The sequence below is a fragment of the Sebastes fasciatus genome, chromosome 3 (genome assembly GCF_043250625.1).
Source record: "Sebastes fasciatus isolate fSebFas1 chromosome 3, fSebFas1.pri, whole genome shotgun sequence".
Classification (NCBI taxonomy): domain Eukaryota; kingdom Metazoa; phylum Chordata; class Actinopteri; order Perciformes; family Sebastidae; genus Sebastes; species Sebastes fasciatus.
The window spans coordinates 24,218,664-24,241,190 of NC_133797.1; the positions used below are offsets into that span (position 1 = coordinate 24,218,664).

At 40.9% G+C, this 22,527-nt stretch overlaps 1 protein-coding gene across 3 annotated transcripts in view; it reads left to right on the plus strand.

Annotated features, from left to right (window-relative positions):
* Nucleotides 1–21,885, plus strand: part of LOC141764496 (uncharacterized) — a 43,012-nt gene extending 21,127 nt beyond the window's left edge. The window contains exons 26-66 of one of the 3 annotated variants that reach the window (XM_074629783.1): nt 1,165–1,265; nt 2,440–2,558; nt 2,649–2,825; nt 2,911–2,942; nt 3,053–3,150; nt 4,699–4,721; nt 4,828–4,849; nt 4,945–4,972; nt 5,105–5,189; nt 6,489–6,635; nt 6,708–6,919; nt 7,013–7,116; nt 7,750–7,868; nt 7,976–8,131; nt 8,299–8,513; nt 8,686–8,771; nt 9,900–10,036; nt 10,142–10,267; nt 10,343–10,533; nt 10,635–10,723; nt 11,569–11,696; nt 11,836–11,963; nt 12,055–12,172; nt 12,735–12,953; nt 13,051–13,221; nt 13,577–13,726; nt 13,806–13,870; nt 13,982–14,111; nt 14,678–14,763; nt 14,841–14,970; nt 15,646–15,836; nt 16,065–16,155; nt 16,294–16,423; nt 16,501–16,691; nt 17,445–17,606; nt 17,693–17,829; nt 18,248–18,387; nt 18,491–18,585; nt 19,462–19,971; nt 20,050–20,122; nt 21,337–21,567. In XM_074629783.1, coding sequence (XP_074485884.1) covers nt 1,165–1,265; nt 2,440–2,558; nt 2,649–2,825; nt 2,911–2,942; nt 3,053–3,150; nt 4,699–4,721; nt 4,828–4,849; nt 4,945–4,972; nt 5,105–5,189; nt 6,489–6,635; nt 6,708–6,919; nt 7,013–7,116; nt 7,750–7,868; nt 7,976–8,131; nt 8,299–8,513; nt 8,686–8,771; nt 9,900–10,036; nt 10,142–10,267; nt 10,343–10,533; nt 10,635–10,723; nt 11,569–11,696; nt 11,836–11,963; nt 12,055–12,172; nt 12,735–12,953; nt 13,051–13,221; nt 13,577–13,726; nt 13,806–13,870; nt 13,982–14,111; nt 14,678–14,763; nt 14,841–14,970; nt 15,646–15,836; nt 16,065–16,155; nt 16,294–16,423; nt 16,501–16,691; nt 17,445–17,606; nt 17,693–17,829; nt 18,248–18,387; nt 18,491–18,585; nt 19,462–19,971; nt 20,050–20,122; nt 21,337–21,437 — 5,413 coding nt within the window. In that variant the 3' untranslated portion in view covers nt 21,438–21,567. Of the gene's footprint in view, nt 1–1,164; nt 1,266–2,439; nt 2,559–2,648; nt 2,826–2,910; nt 2,943–3,052; nt 3,151–4,698; nt 4,722–4,827; nt 4,850–4,944; nt 4,973–5,104; nt 5,190–6,488; nt 6,636–6,707; nt 6,920–7,012; nt 7,117–7,749; nt 7,869–7,975; nt 8,132–8,298; nt 8,514–8,685; nt 8,772–9,899; nt 10,037–10,141; nt 10,268–10,342; nt 10,534–10,634; nt 10,724–11,568; nt 11,697–11,835; nt 11,964–12,054; nt 12,173–12,734; nt 12,954–13,050; nt 13,222–13,576; nt 13,727–13,805; nt 13,871–13,981; nt 14,112–14,677; nt 14,764–14,840; nt 14,971–15,645; nt 15,837–16,064; nt 16,156–16,293; nt 16,424–16,500; nt 16,692–17,444; nt 17,607–17,692; nt 17,830–18,247; nt 18,388–18,490; nt 18,586–19,461; nt 20,123–21,336 lie in introns of all 3 variants that reach the window. The other 2 variants (XM_074629781.1, XM_074629780.1) reach the window with 2 other exon arrangements.
* Nucleotides 21,886–22,527: the final 642 nt, after the last annotated feature.

The following is a 22,527-nucleotide window of genomic DNA, read 5'->3' on the forward strand; positions in this document are numbered from 1 at the left end:
GAAGAAAACGGAGAAAGGTGACATTGGGCGAAGGCGTGGCCTCGTTTAACAACAGCAAAACTATATCAAAACATCCGTTTACAAACTCTCACACAACTGATGTCACCGTTTCAGTTCAGTGAAAGAGAGAAAGCACACAAACTAAATACACCAGGGGCCTCATGTATTTTCACACTGGAAGATGGCGTACTTAGGAAAATTGGAAAAGTACGTAAGCACAGAAATTCCCACATGTATAAAACCGTCCGTACGCCTGTTCCTGGCTTGTACCTTTCCTTTATACATCCCAATTAACGTGAAATTGAGCGCAGCTGCACGTGCCACTTGGTTCGCCTTGTCTCCTCCCATTAATAACTATGCAAATGACTATAAACACGCGCAAGCGTTGGCTTTTCCTGCCTCAGCACAGGCCTCAGCACAGCGTGTCTCCCTGCTCTCTCCGCCCGCAGCCGGAATGAGCAGGAAGACACCGGCACCCGGTCGGTAACCAGACGGTAAGGTTTCTCTCTGCAGAACCCCGTCACTTCACAAGACACGGGAAACCTCTGTTGGTCTGGAGGAGCTGCAGCAGTTATTTCTGCACAAACGTCCCCTGTACATTCACTAGATATTCTCAGAGCTAAACTAACTCTTCTGCAGTGTGGAGTGAGCGCGCGTTCACGTCTAGAGGTGGAGCGAGCTGAGCAAGAACGCGCGCTGTCTGAGTGAAGGCGAGCAGGCAGAGGAGGAGAGGCAGCGGCCACACGCGAACGCGCATATGCGAGCGCGCATGTGTCCCGACCCGGTACATTTATACGCTTAAAAAATTACAAACAGTCCCTTTAAAGTTTTCTTCAAGAATTCAAGGTATCACGGGGCAAGTAATTGATATACAAATGGGCATTTTTTTGTGGGTGTTGTATTCCTTTAAGATGTAAACGGCCACCATACAGCCCATTTGTTTGATTTAGGTTACAACATGGTCTGGTGGTGTCACTTTCAGGGCAATTCTTTTTTGTTTTTGCCCCATTGGTGATGAGGAGCAGAGCGTCGTTTATGTTTTTCATCTATCCATAATTTTTTTTCTAGTGTGTAATGAGAGTGACAACCTCATGATTTTTAGACCATTTTTATCATTCAATTAATAAAAAATATTTTTCACTCTGTCCTTGATTTTATTTTCAGACTGCAGGAATTTATCCACCATTTTGACAACATATCCACAAGGCAACAAGTAGTGGTCGCCGAGGATTTCATCGTCCCTTTCCTGTCGCGACCACACTCAGGTACTCGCTGCCCGATCTGAATGACTAAAACGCTGTGTGACTATTTTCTTTTTTTTTCTTTTTCCATTATTTGGGATTACATTACAGCAGCAGTTCACACAGTTTTGCTTTACTTTTACAGAATGATCCAATTTTTTTAAAGCTTTTTAAAAAGTCAAAATATAACACAAAATTGTAACATGAAGTGTTTTTCATTTGAGATGAAGAAAAAATAAATACACAAATTTAAACAAAAGAAGGACGTTTTGGGGAATTATACATTTTCTACTTTTCCCAAATTTCGTCAAATTTAGTTTCCTGATGCCTCGTGGAGAAGGTGATTCTTTCCATTATAGAAATTTCATAAATTATATCATACCAGTCTTTTAGAGATGTTAGTTTCCCTTTCCCATTTTTGTTTTATGTAGGTGGTAGGGCTGTGAATCGACTCAAATATTTACACACATATTTACTCACATTTTTTATCTGTTCAAAATGTACCTTAAAGGGAGATTTGTCAAGTATTTAATATACTCTTGTCAACATGGGAGTGGACAAATATGTATGCATATTTATTATTGTAAATCAATTAACAAACTAAACAATGATACCCTCACAGGTACTGCATTTAGCATAAGAAATATGCTCAAATCATAACGTGCTAAACTCAAGCCTAACAGGCAACAACAGCTGTAAGTGTGCTGACTTGACTATGACTTGCCTCAAACTGAATGTGATTATCATAAAGTAGGCATGTCTGTAAAGGGGAGACTCGTGGGTACCCATAGAGCCCATTTTCATTCACATATCTTGAGGTCAGAGGTCAAGGGACCCCTTTGAAAATGGCCATGACAGTTTTTCCTCACCAAAATTTAGCATGAGTTTGGAGCGTTATTTAACCTCCTTCTCGACAAGCTAGTATGACATGGTTGGTACAAACGGATTCCTTAGGTTTTTTCTTGTTTCACTCCAGCTTTAAAACTGACTCCTCTCCAACCTAAAAATTGCAAGTTGCGTTAATGCGTTGAAGAAATTAGTGGTGTTAACACGTATTTGCGTGTTATTATTGCGTTATTGTTGCTTTGACAGCCCTTGTAAGTGGTTCTTGAGTTGTGTGTGACTATTTTCAAAAACAATAAGTTGAAAAATATGTTAGCATTTACAGATATTTCTTTATCCTCACGACTTGGTCCAGGTCCCGGCTGTGTGTCTGTCTCCAACGGCAGTGCAGAGTGGCTGATGGAGAATCTGGGTCCCTTCTCACAGTTTTTGTCCGTCAAAGAGATGCTTCAGCTCAACCCACAGTTCAAACCTGTAAGATTTCTGCTGACATGAAGGATTTAGAATTACCTTGTTATATTTTCAGCAGCAGTAAACTTTATTGGTTCCATCCTTTCCATGTAGCTGGAGGTCCTACAACTCCTGACTCCGCTTCAGAGTGCAGAGCTGCTGCTGCTGATTCTTCCTTCGTCGCTGGAGAAAGACGCCATCATAAATACAATCTTTGATCACCTGACTGAGTCTCCTGATGAGAGGGATTTGCAGCTGTTCCTGGTTTACCTCATCATAATTCTCCCCCAGGTAAAAAGATGATTCCTCTTTATTTTGTAACGTACATTTTGCACAGCTTGTTGAAGGTAATAATCTTTGTTTTCTGTATTTGAAGGGAAATCTTTCCTGTTCATCATACAGAACACTGTGAGTTCATATGGTTTTTTTTCTTTTAAATAATATTTTATATTGATTATGTATACATAATTATATGAATCATAACATTGTGATGATAATCCCTCATGTTGCTGTTCTAGGTTTACCAGACTGGACTTGGCCACACCTACAGCTTCTCTTAATACAGTGTCATACATCACGAACACCAAGACACAGTTATCCAAGTACATACCACCAGGTGAGAAGCAACGTCTGTAGAATATTATTAACATTTATAATATAATAATAATAGTAATAATATAAGATTTTTACCTTGAGGAGCTTTAAGGTTGAAAATCATCTGAAAATATTCAAACCCAAGATTTTATGTTGTGGCTGCAGCATTCGATCAAATGGAAATATTCTGGATGTCTTTAGCATCATTTTAGATGCATTTCTCCAAAATTCAACTTGATGTATTTGGTATCTTTGGAAACTTTTGGATCTTCATTCAAATAGAAAATGTAGTTCTTTGAGTTTGTAATGACTGACCCAGTGTCAGGTCAGTTTAAATCCACAAATTATATCAGACTAAATGAAACTTTAAAGATAATATCACCAATAGTGTTGACCATGACAACGACACCTTACTCATTTCCTGCCGTACAATCAAAACATTAAAGGGTAACGTTGGTGTTTTTCTACCTGGAAACTATTTTTTCCCATAGTTTTGTGTCTAACTGACTAATGGGGACAACAATTTCTTAAATGGGTCCAGTATTGAGGGATAACGTTGTAAGGGCAGCCGCAAAACGAGGACCCTACATAGGAATAAAACCTTTTTCTTAACCTTTACTTGATCCAGTCTGTTTATTGTGTTCAAGTCCAGCTCAAGGAGAAGTCTCGTTGTGAAATCTAAATAGCCGTATACTCTGACTCAAATAAATACGGGCGGCCATGGACTTCAAAGACCTCATCAACATTGTGGAAATCATCTAAATATTCAGCTATGACATTGAAAATATTTTAGATAACACTAAGCTACGCTTTCTGTACTCCAACACAACAATCTCTGCCCGACTGGCACTCACGTTTCCACCATGGATTCCACTATTCCACCATTGTCTTCCAGCAACACGTCACCTCGCCAGATTTCAGAACGAGACTTCTCCTTGAACGAGACTCTTTCCATAATGTCAGACACTTATAATAACAATCAGAGCCTGTCATGGCAAAAACAAGCACTTTTAGTGGACGTAAATGTCGGTGCGAGCTTGCCCCAATAGCAACATATTGCAGCCCATAAGAAGCTGACGTCTCTCTCCCTCAATACTGGACCTGTTTCAGAAATTGTTGTCCCCATTGTGTGTTGAGTTAGACACAAAAACATGGAAAAATAGAGGGTCCAGGTTGAAAAATACCAAAGCTCCCTTTAAGTTGCTCCATCTTGGTTTTCTGAAATTGTGGAAATGTCTGTGACAGTCGGTACATCACCTATAGACCACCTGTCTGCAGGTGTATAACAAGCATCTAATTGCTTTTTTTTGGACTAGCACTGCAAATTAATGTAAATTATTAAAATCTCCAGGTGAAAAGCTGATTTTTGTGGATTTCTCATATGCAGGGGGATCAAGAATCACATATGGAGATTGGTAGTGTGAATAAGTCGAGCTAAATAAAACAGACAGCAATTCCGTAAAGATAATATATATACTATAATTAATATTTCTGTATCCAAGTTTATTATCTTACCTGAACATGACCATGTCTTTATTTATGACATAATTTGCATTTACTTTTATTATAGGTTGCATCATATACAGTGGACAGGTAATTAAATGGTTTTTTTCTTATTTTTTTCTCTGAATATTGTTAGTCTCATATTTGTCTTGATGATAAAAGACTCATAACCATCTTAATCTTTTTCTCTCCCAAGTGCAATGTTGTCATGGCAAATGGTAAGTTGTCTCACTGCTTTAAAAAATGTATAAAATGATTCAATATTTTAATATTAATAATCACTTTGAATTAATTTATTGCTTTTTTTCCACAGAAAGCAACATTTGTGCTGGAGTGAACAGGTGGGATTTATAAACCTCTCTCTCTCTCTCTCTCTCTCTCTCTCTCTCTCTCTGTCGTACTTTGAGCTTGTTTAAATATTTTATGTTAATATACGTCAATAAATAATTTGATCTTTTATTCTGATTCTCCAGCACAATGCTGCAGCTCCACCTCGACAGCGGATTGATGAACGGACGCTTCTGTGATTTTGCTGTTGAGGAATTCGCCTGTGCCTCGGTAAGACACCCAAACATCTCTAGTGGTGGAAGTAAATTTACTCAGTTTGGAGGTATACTTGTCCTTTACTAGAGTATTCCCATTTTATGCTACTATATACTTCTACTCCATTACATTTCAGAAAGATTTAGTTTGACTTTTTACTTATTTGAGCCTTGTATTTACTTGTTACTTTTCTGTTTTTAATACTTTATTGAAAGAGAACACATAGAAATGTATACCAAACATGAACAAGGCCTTTTCCAGTTTAACAACCATTAGTATATAAGCATCACTGATGTTGTAGCTGGTAAAGATGGCCGTGTAGCTCAATCTACAATAATACATCATCATTTATTAGTTGATTTTTGTTGAATATATTTCGAATCTGTAAAAAGTAACCAGTAACTATGTAAAATAAATGTAGTGGAGTAGAAGTATAAAGTAGCATAGAATAGAAATAGTCAAGTAAAATGAGCTGTTAAGTACAGTACTTAAATAAATGTACCAAGTTACATTCCACCACTGGAAACTACAACATTAAAACACTCTTACATGTATTCGTTAGTGATAAAAACAGAAACAGAATAATATAATATTCTATAATAATATAACACTTTTGACCCCCCATATAAGATCCTTGTGCCTGTCTACAGATTTCTATAGTCCAACATGAGTGTCAGCAACCACTAACTTTTCTTTTTAAATATTAAATATTAATATTTGAATTATATATATATATATATATATAATTTGTCTTTATTATTTATTTATTTATTTATTTATTTATTTATTTATTTATTTATTTATTTATTTTTCCTTCTTTACTATTTCTGTGATTACCTAATTTAATTCCATGTTTAAGTTGTCAAATCTTCCATGTGTACCACACTATCTCAATCGCATCAAAGAGGAATGGGGGGGGAGTATTGTTGCAAAATGTAAATACCAGTCCCTTTATAGTTTATAGTTTTACTGCTGTTGTCCTATACCTTTTGTGGCAATAAAAACTTTAAACATAATATAACACTTTGAAAGGAGTTCTGCAAAATGAGTACTTTTACTTTTGATACTTTAAGTACATTTTGTTGGTAATACTTCTGTACTTTTTCTTCAGTAACATTTTAAATTCAGAACTTTTAATGGAGTATTTTTAGATTGTGTTATTTCTACTTTAAAGTAAAGTATCTGGGTAATTCCTCTACCGCTGAACATCTCAACAGTCATAAACCTACTGTTGTGTGAAATGGTTTCAGTTTGAATCTTCGGTATGTTTTCTGATCCTCCTTCATTGTCCGAATGTTTTCTTTCATCACACAGCTGGCGGCGTTGAAAGCAGAGGATCTGGCGGCCATATTGGCGTGTAATCGCTCCTCCAACTCCAGCGGCTCGAGACCCGTCTGGAAGCTTCTCCTCTCCAAGGCCTCACTCGTGCTGGACGCAGCTCTGGATCTTCTAACCAACACGGTACGAATTAGCAATTCTCCTCATTTTACCCGTTTCCTGATGAAATCTAGAAACTTTTTGGTTTTCTTGCAGACTCTGGACCCCAGAAATCCTGCAGTGTCGATGGTTTTGGACTCTATACGAGAAATCCGTTTGGACACGTTTGGCGTCGCCAGCCTCAATAATCCCGCCTTCATCCAGCTGTGGTTTAACCGCCGGCTGCGCCCATTCCTGCCCGCCATTTCTCCTGACTTCCTCTCATGCCTCACCACAAAGGGGTTGAACTGCAGCACCTACCAGCAAATGTGAGCAGCAGAAAGCCTCTCACACATTCACTAGATAGATTCACAAGATATTGTCATTAACCCTTGACCCCTTCATTTCATTCCTGAACTCAGCGTGCAGATTTTGAGCCGTCTCCAGCCTCACATGACTCTCGCCAGGCAGGTTTCTGTCTACACTCACTTCATCAGGGTTTTCCTGACCAGGAATAACACCGCAGGTACATTCATACATTTCCATAAAGATGTCAAAGTCAGTAAGTAAATCTGTTTATTTTGAGTGTAAAATCACAAATTGTCTCAGTGCATTTTACAAAAACATTATAAATCATAAATGTTTTGTGCTAGAGTAAAAGTATAAAAGTAACAGTTTACAGTGTCTTTGTGAGGCTGTAAAACTCATTATGTACCTGAAAACAATATTCAGCTGGATGAAAAATGGAGAGACAACTTTGCCATTATTAGATCCTCATAGAAAGAGCATAATTATACCCGCAACACGTACAGCAGATATGGAAAAATAGCATTGATGAAAAGAGTAATGTCTGCAAACCGAATCCAAATATTACCAAGACAACATTTCAAACAAATATATATAACGAAGGTTAATAACATTTAATGTAGACAAATAATAATAACAAAAAAAAGCCTTCACAAAGGTGTTGAATGAAAGTTTGACTTTTCCTGAAAAAAATATTATGATTGTGAATTAATCATTTTAAAAATTTTAAGAATGTTTTGTTTATCTCTGTGGAAGATTACTGATGTTTGGTTCTCTCTTCTAACAAGGCTTGTGAGCCAATAATAAACAGCGTGCAGTAAAGTTGAATTTGTTGTTGTGTTTTGTGGTTCAGACTCCAGCTGCAGCTCAAACACCATCAACAGCGGAGAATGGCTGCAGAGGAACTTGGGAGGTTTCTCTGTCCTCGTGTCCTTCAACGACCTGCAGCTGCTCTATTCCAACTTTTCGGCGGTACTTCCTGTTTCATCTCTTGTTATTATGTTCATTTATTGTTTTTTTACCTCTCTGTGTTTTAACCCTCTTCGTCGTTGTTCATATATTTGTCTGTTCACGTGCAGATGGAAGCTTTACCACAGCTGACAGTCAGACAGCTGGCAGAGGTGTCCTCCACACCTGGCCAGCTCACCTCTGCTGACCAGGTTTTCATGGTGATGAGACGTATCCCCGACCGATTCTTCCCCGCCTTCTTTGATTACTTCTCACCTGCTATCATGGTTAGTGTGCGAGAAGCTCCACACTTTAGCAAAATGACACTTCTCACAGAAATATTAGAAGAAAGTGCAGTTAAACTAGCACCACTAACTAAATCATATCACTTAAAGCTGCTTGTTGTCGTTTGCAGAAAAAAAAAAAAATGTATTCTTAAAACTTTTTCCTGCAGGGTCATGAAAACATGTTCCAGTCCGCGGTGAGGTCAGCCATGTTGCAAGTTGTGTTTGAACGGGCAAACCTCTCCGATCACTTGGTGGGTGATTCAGTCGTGTCGCAGTGGTTCCACAACCGACTGCGCCCCCTGCTGGTCAACCTGTCGCTGCGTCACGTTGCACCGTTCTTCAGAATACTGGCAGGAAGAAACTGCAGTATCGAGCAGCAGGGGTACGTTTACAAACTGATGATTTGATTTTACTGGAATCAATTGAACTGAACAATTTTTTGGTTTTAGAAAATTGTAATTTGTCTTACATCATCTGTATGGGATTCCATATAAATGTAAAAAAAAATCATTGATTGCCTTGTTTTTTATTCAATTTTATTTATTTTATTTCAGAGTCGAGAACCTGAATTCAACAATCTCCTCTCTCAGTGAAGATACAAAGAAAGAAATCCACAACCACATCGTTCAGCTTCTCAAAGGTAAAGAAAGCACACTGAAAGTAAACACTTTCGGGTGAAAACACATTTACAAAATGATGCATTACTGTAATCACATCAGTTTTTTTCCTGTATAAATTAAAATAAGTCGTCAGGATACTTAATCCTTTTGCAGGAATTACATGACAGTTATTGATCTAACAGAGAGGTTATTGTTTAAAATAGAGCTGTCAAAGTTAATGCGATAATAACGTGTTAACGCCACTAATTTCTTTAACGCATTAATACAATTTGCGATTATTAGGTTGTAGCGGGCTCAGTTTTAAAGCTAGAGTGAAGAGCCGTATGAAACTAGAAAACGAATACATTGGTATCAACCATGTCATACTAGCTTGTTGCAAAAGAGGCTAAATAACGCTCCAAACATATGCAAAATTTTGGCAAGGAAAATTGGTTCTCTGGGTACCCACGAGTCTCCTCTTTACAGACTTTATGATTATCACATGCAGTTTGGGGCAAGTCATAGTCAAGTCAGCACACTGACACACTGACAGCTGTTGTTGCCTGTTGGGCTTCAGTTTGCCATGTTATGATTTGAGCATATTGTTTTATGCTAAATGCAGTACCTGTGAGGGTTTCTGGACAATATTTATTATTGTTTCGTGTTGTTAATTGATTTCCAGTAATAAATATATACATACATTTGCATAAAGCAAGCATTTTGCCCACTGCCATGTTGATAAGAGTATTAAATACTTGACAAATCTCCCTTTAAGGTACATTTTGAACATATAAAAAACGTGTGATTAATTTGCTATTAATCGTGATTAACTATGGACAATCATGCGATTAATCATGATTAAATATTCTAATCAATTGACAGCCCTAGTCTGTAAACATGAGTTGAAACAGGCTCCCTTTAAGGCACATTTTGTACAGACAAAAAAATGTGATTCATTTGCAATTAATCGCAATTAAATATTTTAATCGATTGGCAGCCCTCATAATTTTGCTTATAAAATGTTGAATAAACCCTTCATTTTTTAACACTCTTGATGGCAGTTTACAGCGAGCATAAGTCCTCTAATTTACCATCTTTGAAACATTGAAAGACTTCATTTCAACCAAGTGTGTTTGACAGGCGACCTCTTTCACTCTCCCTCATTCTAGGACCAATTCCTCTTCAGTGCTACGGTGACAACTTCAACCACAGTTTCTACAGTTTCCTGGAGCGCTCGTTCGGGGGCTTCCAGTTCCCCAACCTCACCACCTTCCTGTCCCTCATGCCTCACGACAGGATGCATCAGGTGTGTGTCCAAAAAATAACAGAGACCGTTAGTTTTAGTGCTTGGGTTGAAGCTTGTGACTTGTGACTGACTTGTTGACTTAGCTAATGTCTGCTGCTCCTCCAGCTGGTGAACTCCATGCCTCCATCAGCTCTCGGAGATTTTCTCCGTCGCCCTGACGTCGTCGACAACGATGCAGAGCTCTGTGTGATCTACGACAACTTCATCCAGACGCCGATGTTCCTGGAGACCGTATGTACCACACACACAAACACACTGGAATGCAAACACAAATTCATGCAATAATAATGTGTACATTCACTACAGGAGTACCTCCCGGCGGTGGTGCGGCGGCCCACGCTGCCTTGCGTCTGGCGCATGGCGATTAGCAGCTCCGAGAGTTCAGAGGTCAACGCCTGGTTTGACCGACGCCTCCATAACTACTTGGGCTTCCTCACAAAGAGTCTGATCAGCCCCAATAGAACACACAACGCCTCCTGCCTGGCCTTCCAAAAGATGTACGAGTGGTTTTCACAACACTTGATGCTCATTTTGGAAACATTTTTTTTATATCATGTCATTTCTTGGATGTTTTTCAAATCATGTGTTTTGATTTCAGCGTTTCAGTTCTCGGTGAATACAACTACACTGCTGTAGACTTTATGAGACCAGACGTGTTCAACACCATCAGAGCCTACCTCACCTCAGGTCAGTCTCCAGTGTAACACAGAGCGTGTCTTTGACACTGTAAGACCCCTTTAAGCAACTTGTTTCTCAAAAAAGTGCCAGGCGACAAGATCAGTATCTTCAATTAATGTGGAAATGTTTTATTGAAGATATATAGCACCTTCAACAAAAGGAGAACAAAATGGTCCACAGTGAAAAGAGTCTCAATTAGCCTGACTATATTTTTATGTTGTTTTGATTATCTTCGCCAGGAGGATCATGAGATCGACTGTGTGTATGAATGAGTGTGTGCATCTCTGTGTCTGTCCACAGCTAATCTCACATACTGCTGCACCAAACTGCATAATATTTTGGATGCTCATTTATGGCTGCATGCTCAAGGACCTCTTGTGGTTGCAGTTTCTCAAAACACCTTTTATTGCCTGTTTGATACTTCCATTGATTGACAGCCGACTCCTCACTCACTACTGATGACTCACACACTGATGACTGCATCGCCGCCGCTCAGCCACTGCTCTGTGACCAGAGACAGTAATTCCGTGCCTTTTTGTTTGGCGTCAACCTCACGATTACATGTGTGTTGTTGAAAAAAAACAGACTTGAAGCCTAAATAAGCGCTTCAAGTCACGGTTACGCCCGTGAGACGGAGCTGAGACACGCGCCTGCACAGAGCTGGTGCAGACATCTGCATAGATTGCAATAGCAGCGTCATGATACACTTGCAGTCTAGATGGGCAGTTGGCCATTCATTCAATCAACCATTACAGCAGTGGTCATTGCAGATACACCTGGCGGAGATCTACACTCTACTGAGTGCACCTTTCTAGTTTAATCTTTATTTATTTCCCTGGCTTTTGTCGTTGTAGCGACGGTGCCAAGGTGTTACAACCCCAGCAACCCAGAACTAAACTCCACAGCCTGGTTTGCTGAGTACATCGGCCCTTTCATGCCTTTCCTCACTCTGGAGGATCTTCTGATGTTTGGATCGGATAAGGTAGGCTACTGAACCGAATTTGTTAAATCTAAAGCTCAGGTTTTGTTCGCTGGGATTGAATTTATGTTGAAGATTGATGGATTAATGATGCACAGACCACCGTTCCAGTGTTTAAACCGCCTCTCTGTCCTCTCTGAAGGTTATCCAGGAGTTCACAGTGAACCCTGTGAACATCGCCATCCTCAACCACACCACTTTACCTCTCAACTTCATCGAATACTACACTGAGCTCGTCTATAAACAGGACATCAACTTCTACCCCTTACTGTGAGTTTAAACAGCGGAAAAAAAACTCACACATCATCACAAATACATACGTGAACAATACTATCTGTGTATAAACCGATTCTCTCTGCAGGCTTCCTCTGTTGTATCGGTGTTTCGCTTCTGGTCCAGCATTCAGCCAGCTGGCATCACAAGAAAGTATAATGGTTCTGCACAACCTGTCCATTATCTGTACAGCCCTGGACTCACAGGTAATAAACACACACACAAACGTTAGCAGTATAGTTTCCTGCTGAGACGTACATTTTTCACAAACAGACAGGTGACAATTTAAAAGAAAAACATAATGAATGCAGATGCCTTCGCTCCCATTCAGGACATAATCGGTCACTGAATGGTTTGATGAGTGACAAGTCATAGTTCTCCTACATGCTTGGTACACAGCAGAAGTTTCAATTGGTTGCAATCTGCAACATCAAGATGATGTTGAGGTCTTGTACTTAATGCCTTAACTTAACTCAATATTAAGTCTGAAGAAGAGCTTGGGCTCGAAACGTCACTTACGAAGATGTGTCAATAAATTGCACTCTAAAGGAGCTCCCAGTGAGCCTCCTCATGTTGAAAAGTAATGATTTGGTTCCTCTGGGTACGTAATTGTACTTTAGAAGGTATGAATGGTAGAAGTACAAAAATGGACTTTGGATTGAGGTTGCTACTTTGTAGGGAATTGCCCCAAGAACAAACCTTTACACTCAAAAATACAAACTCAGAAATATAACTGCATCCGACAAAGTTTTTACTTTTCCCCTCTAGATTACTGCAGCTTTGGCGGGTAACCTCGGAGGCGACATCGATGCCACGGCCATTTCTTCCCTCGGCAATGGAAGCACCGGCCTGTCCACCGGTCAGATCAAGACGATAGACCCTCTGGACCTGTATGATGCCCTCACCACTCTCAGCGATGTGACGGGCTGGGATGAAGGTCAGGCCAAGGCCATCATCCAGGCTCTGTTGTCTTCGGGGATGGTGCAGGTCTGTCAGTCTGTCTGTCACATTGATTTGATTTAGGTTCTCTATAAGCACACCAGTCAGAATAAAGCGGTCTCATTTGTGTCTTCCATCACAACAGATCAACAGCATGTCGTCGTTGCTCATGCTGGGCTCTCTTGTTGTGGGTGTACCAGCGGAAACATTCAGCAGCATCAGCGGCTCCGAGCTGATTACTGCATCTAAAAATCCTTCATTTCTGGAACACATAGCGTCCGCTCCACAGGTCGTCCGGGAGCTCTTTGTTGCTCAGGTATGATGACTTCCTTTTTCTGTTACAGGATTTTATTTATATTGTCCAAAATCACAAATTGGCTCCAGAAGATATACGATATATAACATCCTCCATACTTAGATCCTCAATTCAGATAAGGGAAAAACACAAATAAAAACCCTTAAATGGAGAGGGATCCCTCTTCCAAAACAGTAGATGCCGTCAAATATACAGAGAAGACAAAAAATAACAGTAAATTGAGTATAGATTGGAGACCCACAAACTGCAGTGATGTAGAAGTGTACTTCAAGATACTGTGACATCACTGTCGGCTGTCATCAGAGATGAAACAGAGCGGGCGGTCATTTAACTTACCTCCCACATCCTCACCCAGATCATATCAGTGAACAGCGACAGCGACAAGATCATACTGAACGTTCCAGATGAATTGGCCTCTGAGATCCCTCGTGCTCTGCTGCTGGGCCTCTCAAATACCGGCAGCACTATCGACACACTCAACAACAAGAAATGGGAACGGGACCAGGTACATGAAACACACATTTTTGTACTGAACACACCTACTGTAGAGTATGTCAAATACACACTATGTATTTCTTTTTTAGGTTGAGTTGTTCTTTGACGTAATGGCTGCGGAATCAGCGACCGCAGAGCTGGGAAGTCCAAACAAGTGAGTTTTGAAGGAAGAGTTTACACGAAATACCCAATCAGGGAATGTCCTGCAGGTGGGTTTCAATATGTAAGTAACATACTATGTGTGTGTGTGTGTGTGTGCGTGTAGTTTATCGTCCTCTGTGCTGCAAGGGTTCACATGCACCGGAGTGGGGTCTGTTCAGAAGGCACAGATCAATAAGTTGATCAAAGCCTGTCGGAGGACAGGCAGCAACAAGGTCACACTGGAGGAGACTCAGGTGAGATTGCGTGTGTGCGGGTGTGTGTGTGTTTGTGTGTGTGTGTGTGTGTGTGTGTGCGCGTGTGCGTGTGTGTGTGTGTGTGTGTGTGTGTGTGCGTGTGCGTGTGCGTGTGCGTGTGCGTGTGCGTGTGCGTGTGTGTGTGTGTGTGTGTGTGAGTGCGTGCGTGCAGTTGAAACAAAAGAGTGGTGCAGGAATGAGTCCTAAAACCGGGATATGAGTTAGCATTGTAGCACTTCCGGTCCTTTTAACCTCTGCCGTTTGCATTCACACTTCAAAAATCATAGAAGTGGTGTTCATTTGTGAAGATTATATTGTTGAACAAAACGTGTAAGTATCATAAACGTTTGTTTGCCACAGAGTTTATTTTCTGCAATAATCCAAAACCCAATAGAAAAATCCCATTGGCTTTTTGTCGAGGGAACCCAGGGCGATGCTAACTTCCTGGTTGGCCTACAAAAATACATCGTCCCTGCATCACTCTATGTGTCTACATTATACAATAAACAATAAAGGAGATACGTATATACTGAATTATTTAAAGTTTTTGCTCGTCTCACCAACAGTTGACCTGCATGTACAACCACATCAAAGAGGAGACAGATGCCACCAGCTTCGACCTCTATCCTCATGATATGCTGCTGTACTATGAGTGAGTTTAACTAAAACAGGTTTTGTAATGATTACAGAACAGTTTGTGTTAGTTGCTGTCTTTTCGTCTCTCTACAGTTACCCCATGGTGCCACAGTCCAGCTGCAGGTCCTATTTTGAACAGCTGTCAAAAGCAGACTTCTCCGTCTTCTCCTCCGCCCTCAGCTACAAACAGACCGCTCTGTTTGATAACGCCAGGAGCTGCCTGGTGAGTCCCCGAACAACAGAACAACACATACATCTCTAATGCTCCCAGTTTCTACGAAAAGAGCCTATTAAACTACATTTAAACTGGCTTTCTCAGGAATCAAATAGTGTTTAATAAACTGAATGAAGGAAGATCAAAGTTACTCCAACACTAAATGTAACCAGGTTAAATCATATCTAGATGCAATCTGGATACGATTGGATTGGATTTTAAAGAGGGTCTTTGTTACATGTCATACCCCTCTCTCTCTCTTTCTCTCTCTCTCATGCCCGGCCAAGCTAAAGCAACATCTGATTACAAAGCATCCGGACTATCAGGGCAAAACAAAGTGGCGTTAACATGATTCAAATTGAAATGTGTTTCTGTTTGTCACTATCAAACAGGTCTGAAGTATTTAGTTTGAAAAGTTTTATAATATGAATAGTTTCAATCAATGGCATCTAAGAGTACAAATGGTAGTAAGCATTATTCTTAATCAGTGGTACGATTATGAGGGTCCTTGGAAAATGTTCTCTTGCCCCAAAAAGTTTGACAACCCTTGCAATAAGGAATAAATATCACAGCGTAAAGGCACAACTGTGAGTGTCAACAGTGTAAATCTAAATTCAGATGCTTCTGTTCTTTTATATTCCAATCTGTAATTTGTTGCTGTTCTTAATCCTTCTATTTTCTAAGGATATAACAAACACAAGTTTGACTAAGGATGATATATCGGTGTTGGGAAACATGTGCTGCGTTCTGGATGGATCCTACATCGAGACCTCTGACCCGTCCATCTTGGAAGAACTCAAGGACTGCACAGACCTCGACAGCGCTCAAGCGGCTGCTGTTGAAGCGCTACTGCAGAGCGGGGCAACACAGTACGGGTACGTCAACAGCGGCAATACATCTATTCTATTTTGAATCATAATACCTCTTTATTGTATGTCATAATAGTATCAGCAGAAATTATTTCTTACCAGCAGCCCCCTATTTTCTTCTGTTTCTTTCCAAAAAACAGAAAACAATTTAAAAAAACAACCAAATTGTAATTTAGTGACCAGTTAAAACATTTCAATTTCAGTTTGATATCCTGTTTATTTTTCAATAACCAGAGCACCATCAACATGGAACGGAGATACTCTGAAGGACCTTGGGATGATACCACTGTATTTGACCTCAACCTTTTACAATTACTTTGACAAAGTGAGTAACAAACACACACGAATAAATGCATTTAGAAGAAAAAGGTGACCGTTCGTCTGTGGCATCTCGTCACCTGCTTGGTGTTGGATTGAGGTCGGTGATGTTTGGTTTTTGCGTATTGTTTATTCCTGCGAGCAGGAAACGAAGCGGGACTTCTTGAGTTACTTCCTGAAAGTTACTGAGAGCAACGGAGTGAGCAGACAGAATGAGAAGACGCTGAAGGAAGAACTAAGAAAATCCCTTCAAAAGAGGTCAAAGCGATCTATCGGTGAGTCTCCCTCTCCTTATCTGGTATTTCCTCTCCATGAATTTACTATTTTAACGACTTTTCTGCTGTGATTTTAGCAACTGAGTGCACTGTAGGAACCATCACCCAGGTGACCATCAGCGCTGCCACGTTCCCCTTCGATTATGACGACATAAATCAGTTCAACTGCTGCCTCAGCGCCTCGACCGTTAAAGACAACCTGGAGGCCATCACTGACAAGGTGGACCAGGAGGAATACCTCAAGATTGTTCTCAGCAAGCTGCGAGAGGTAGGTGATGGGAAGACGTGATTGGTTTGTAAATGTCTTTTATCTTGTTGGTGCTGGTTAAGTCAATTTTATTAATAAAGCAAAAGAACAATCGTTGACCAAAGCGCTTTATGGAGAGATACAATTACAGTCAGATAAAAATTTATAATAATGAAGATCAAAGTGTGGCCAATCATGTAAGAACCAAAATTGATTATAAATAATAGATTTAAAGAAATATTGCATATATTTTACTCACCCTGTATTGCTTTGAATTCTTGAAGAAAACTTCTCGCATGCCTCCACAGTGAACGGAAAATCAAAAAACTGAGAAAAGTCTTGATGAATTGAAATAAATGGGGGCAAAACTATCTCAAAACATCCGTTTACAAACTCTCACACAACTCGTGCCAACGCATTCTCACTCCCAACTCGTGAAATACCGCCGCTTGGTCAGTGCCCCTCGGCATCGGAGACCGACGTAGGGGGTTACCCCTCTTGCGTTACTTTTGGACGGACCAGGGTCAATATACGCCCGTTACATAGTGTCTTTTCAAAATAAACTTCTGTTTTCACAGGAAGTTAGGTTTAGGCAACATATCCACTTAGGTAGGGTTAGGAAACGGTCGTGGTTGACGTCAACTTCACTGATTAGCGACTCACGTGACTCACGGGGCTGACGAGACTAACGACTCACATGACTAACTACTACTACAGTCAAATGAACTGACTCTGATCGTCTGCTGGGTGATAATGATTCTCACATATTTTTAGGCTTACGCTGCGGACTCTACCATCCCAGAAGATCAGGTTCAGCTCCTAGGCCCAGCGTCCCGTGTGGCCACTATTGTTGACATCAACATGTGGAATATCACTCAGATCGACACACTCTCCGCTTTGATGAACTCGATGAACGGGCCGTGGGACTCGAGCCTGGTGAGTAAACAAGTGAACAAGTGTGTTGTGTTTATATGTATGTGCCTGTGTGTTCTGATGAATGAGTGTTTCTTCTTGTCGTCCAGGCGAAGGCCATCATCACTAAGTATCTGAGTAACGCAGGGAACAAACTGGGCAGTTATGAGCTCAACGCCATCGGAGGAGCCAACCTGTGCTTCCTGGATGTCAGCGTTTTGGAGAGCATTACCCCAGCAAGCCTCAAGTAAGAAGTCAGAACCGTGTGTGTGTGTGTGTGTGTGTGTGTGTGTGTTTGGGGAATTGTTACACTAGTATCATGACACCAAACAGTATTTACCATTGTTGCTCACAGTTCAAAAGGCCATTAATACATTTTATATGGAAGGTGCAAGGGCGTAGGTTTGGTTTCAAAGTGGCTGATAGACTGTATAAAAGAAGTGGACGTAGTGACCGTGATGTCACCTATTGGTTTGTGGACTGCTGTTTTGAAGCTTCAAGTTCTTGGTATTTGCCCAATGCCCTCTTGTTTTGTTGCAACCAGAAGTGACACAAAAGGACAACTGAATGCTGAAAGACATTTTTAGGCGACCAAAATGTACAATTAACTTTCATGAACTGAAAACACACTCATCTTTTACTCGGTGTGTTTGTGTCGCCTGCAGAGACGCCAACGCCCTGACGGTGACCAGCTGCAGCACGGAGAAAAAGAAAGCACTGTTCATCATCGCCAGAGAAGCATTTGCCACAAATACCCGCTCAACTGTCCCTACTAGCACCTACCAGCTCACAATACCTTACATCGGTACGCAATCAGACCGCCCACCCACGCACACACATTAATACTCCATGCAGGAAACCTCCATTTGAACACAGTTGATGCTGTTTATTTCTTTCCTGGCCTGCAGGGGGTGCAAATGTAACCTACGTCAGAAGTTTGGCGACCTCCAACATCAACATGGACTTGGCTACCTTCACCAGTTTGGATGAGAACGTTTTACTGGTCAGTGGTGTGTGTGTGTGTGTGTGTGTGTGTGTGTGTGTGTGTGTGTGTGTGTGTGTGTGTGTGTGTGTGTGTGTGTGTGTAGCAGTGTTGGGAGCTCTTGGGAGGCAGCAGTCTTTGAAAGGTCGATTGTTTGTGAAAGGTTATTAGAAAGAGCAACGATGCAAAAGACAAAACACTGAAGTTGCTACATTTGGACAGAAGTGGAAGAAGTATTCAGATCCTAAAGTACAAATACTGTACTGTGAAAAAACTCCACTACAAGTCTTGCATTAAAAATCTTACTGTAGTAAAAGTGTGTTAGTATTATCAGCAAAATGTACTAAAAGTAAAAGTACTCATTGTGCTATAAAATGTTCCCTGTCAGTGTTTAATTATTATATCTGATGTTTCTGGATTAATATTACAGCTGCATTAATGTGTATGCTGCATTTTACTGCTGTAGATGTTTAAGGTTGTGCTAATTTTAACTTCATTATATACTGTTGGCTAGTTTAATCTGCAGCAATGCATCATGGTCTATAAGATCATCATGTGTTTTGTAGCGTTGCTGTCCTGTGAGAACCATGTATCTCTAAATCAGTGGTTTCCAACCTGGTGTCCAGGCACCCCAGAGGGGGCACCAAAGATCACAGGGGGTGCACCAGGAATTGTCTGCTCTGAGGTTGTCGAAATAAACAACTTTTCTTAGATAAAAGTAGGGGATGGCTTCAAAGAAAATAGGCTGGTCTAAAAAGTCAACTTTTCATGTGCTAAGAAAAACAGCCCTGTTTTCAGCTTTGTGGCGATACATCTTCCAGCTGATCCAAAAGGCTTTTTAAACAGTTTATTTAGCTTATAAAATAATATGAAATGTCTCTGCTCTGCTCTCCCTAGAACCTGACTGTTAGCGAGGTTCAAGGTCTGCTTGGCACCAACTTGCCAGATTTAAAGCCCTATGAAAACCAAACAGTGGTAAGTAACTGGATCAGCAGGCAGTCCCGGTCAGCCCTTAACGCGCTGGGACTGGGGCTTCTGGGAGGAAGGGCTGACTCTACAGCCTCCACCAACTCTACGACCAACACCACTGCCGCTCCAACCTCCTCCAACTCTGCAGCCGCCTCCACTGCCGCTCCAACCTCCTCCAACTCTGCAGCCGCCTCCACTGCCGCTCCAACCTCCTCCAACACTGCGGCCGCCTCCACTGCCGCTCCAACCACCTCCAACTCTACGGCCACCGCCACTGCCGCTCCAACCTCCTCCAACTCAATGGCCGCCTCCACTGCCGCTCCAACCTCCTCCAACTCTACGGCCGCCTCCACTGCCGCTCCAACCTCCTCCAACTCAACGGCCGCGTCAACTGCCGCTCCAACCTCCTCCAACCCTACAACCACCACCATCACCACCACCACCACCACCAGCTCTCCAACCACCACCAGCTCTGTGAGCACCAGCACCAGCTCTCCAACCACCACCAGCTCTGTGACCACCACCACCAGCTCTCCAACCACCACCAGCTCTGTGACCACCACCACCAGCTCTGTGACCACCACTACAGGTGAGCATTGAATATGTTTTTGTTGTTTTATTTCCATATCTTCTACATGGATCATCAACTGGTGAGAATGCGGACTAATTGCCTGGGACCTGTTAGCTTTAGCTTCAGTCTTTTAGCATTATATCAGATATGCAGCAATCAGGTGCATATTTAACACCATGTCACGGGGTTCTTGTTTGAAAATGAGTCAGATTAAAACATTAAAACATCAGCTGGAGACCATGTTTTTGAAGAACTTTTAAAGGCACAGTGTGTAGCATTTCGGGGATCTATTAGCAGAAATGGAATATAATGTTTGTATGTTTTCATTAGTGTATAATCACCTCAAACTAACAATAGTTGTGTTTTCGTTAGCTTAGAATGAGTCCTTCATATCTACAGTCCGCCATGTTGCTCCACCATGTTTCTACAGTAACACAGAACGGACAAACCAAACACTGACTCTAGAGAGAGACTTTTACGTTTTTACGTTACCTGAAGGTCACCGTAGTTCTCTGACACACTAGTGAAACTGCGTTACCGCCAACCACCGTCTGACTTCCGTTGCTCCTAAAGTAGTGTTATCATGGTAAGGATGGCCTCTGAACGAAGCGAACAGCGTTACCACAGTTTTGCACACAATGGCTCACGTTCTTGGAAAGAGAGGAGTGAGTGGAGGGGTACTCAGTTGGTTGCAATCTGCAACCACACCACTAGCTGCTGCCAAATCCTACACACTGTCCCTGTTTTCTTAATAAAGTGGGTTTTACAACCTGGCTCAAGTGGCCAAGACACACCATATGAACATTTACTAAAAGAGGATTTATTTAACAAGTTAAACCAAATTACAACAAATTAAAATGTTAACCGCATGGAGTGTGGAAGTCAGTGGTGTCAGTAGTGTGTGTGGGCACATCAGTGAGGAATATGTGTGTGTTGTAAACCAGGCACACCAGGCCCAGGTGTCCCAGATCACTCCAATCAACCAGCTGCAGGGCAAAGACGGACACAGGTTAATAACAGGGAGACCCTAGATGACACCAGGGGTCATCACAGTGGGACACTGCGTTTATGCAGCAAGAAGCTCTTTCATATCATCATGAAACGACAGAATGGCAGAATATTTCAAACAAACCTATTTGTGTGGCAGAATGGTCTCATACAAAGGATTTTAACACACCCAGCCCTTATATAACCTCCACAATCATTACCGTGTTACTGATCTCTAAAGTAAGTTTGTTTGTCTGTTTCAGGTAACAATGGCGCCCACATCCGAGCTGACGCTGGCTTCTCCTTCCTCATTCTCCTCACGCTCCTCACCGCTTCTCTTGTATGAGGAAACACATGGCTGATCATTCTAACTGATAAATATATCCACTAATAGAAGGAGATGCTGTGAAGCTACATGCTACATTTTATTGCTTCCTTGAACATTTAAATGTGCAATAACAACACAATAGGTGTTATAATAATAATAATAATAATAATTAGTTGATCCCGAGTATGTATGCTCGGAAACCTTTTCACACTTTTTTTAGGCACATATATTTGCTATATATATATATATATATTTATTTTTTTTCCCCCTGGTGGTTCAGTTGTTTTAATTGTTAAAATTAATGGTGAAATTAACAAAAAAAAATGAAGATGACAGTTTCTGCTGTATTTGTGTCAATGTAATCCAGACTATCCTTTTGGAAATAGCACTTTCTTCAGGTAGGCTTACCTTGCCTGGAGCTGTATGAGATTAATAATAAATGCATATTTTATATCGTTGCACAATCATTAAAGCTTGTCACTTGCTTGTTCACAGTTTATTAATATTCAAGGGTTTGAAAGGAATAAATTGTCACAGCCAAAAAACAAATGTAGTTACAAAATCACAAATAACAAGACATATAACAGTGTTAAAGTCAACTGTGAAATTGTTCAAACTGCTGTTTGTAGTCTGGTGTACTGATGGATGTGTTGGAGGTTTAACCCTAAGAAGGACATCATGTCAGTTAGGGCTGCAACAAACAATTATTTTCATTATCAATTATTTTCTTAATCATAATTACATAATAATTTTGTCAAATAAATGTCAGGAAATAGTGAAAAAAAAACCTGTGTAATTTCCGAGAACCCGCGGTGATGTTTTTCAAATTCAGTTTCATGTATAGCCAAATAAAGCATTAAATGTTCACATTTAAGAAGCATGAAATCAGCAAACGTTTGGCTTTTTCACTTACTAAAAATTACTAAATTGATTATTCGATGATCAAAATAGTTGCCATTTATTTTTCTCGTTGCAGCTCTCAGTTATATGCGTTTATACACGCCAAGTACAGTCTTGCAGTTAGGACAGTTGTGCTTTGCATCCTTCAGCCGGTCCACCAAGAACGGGATGAGGCAGCAACCGAATGCACAGCTGGAGAGGACAGAGG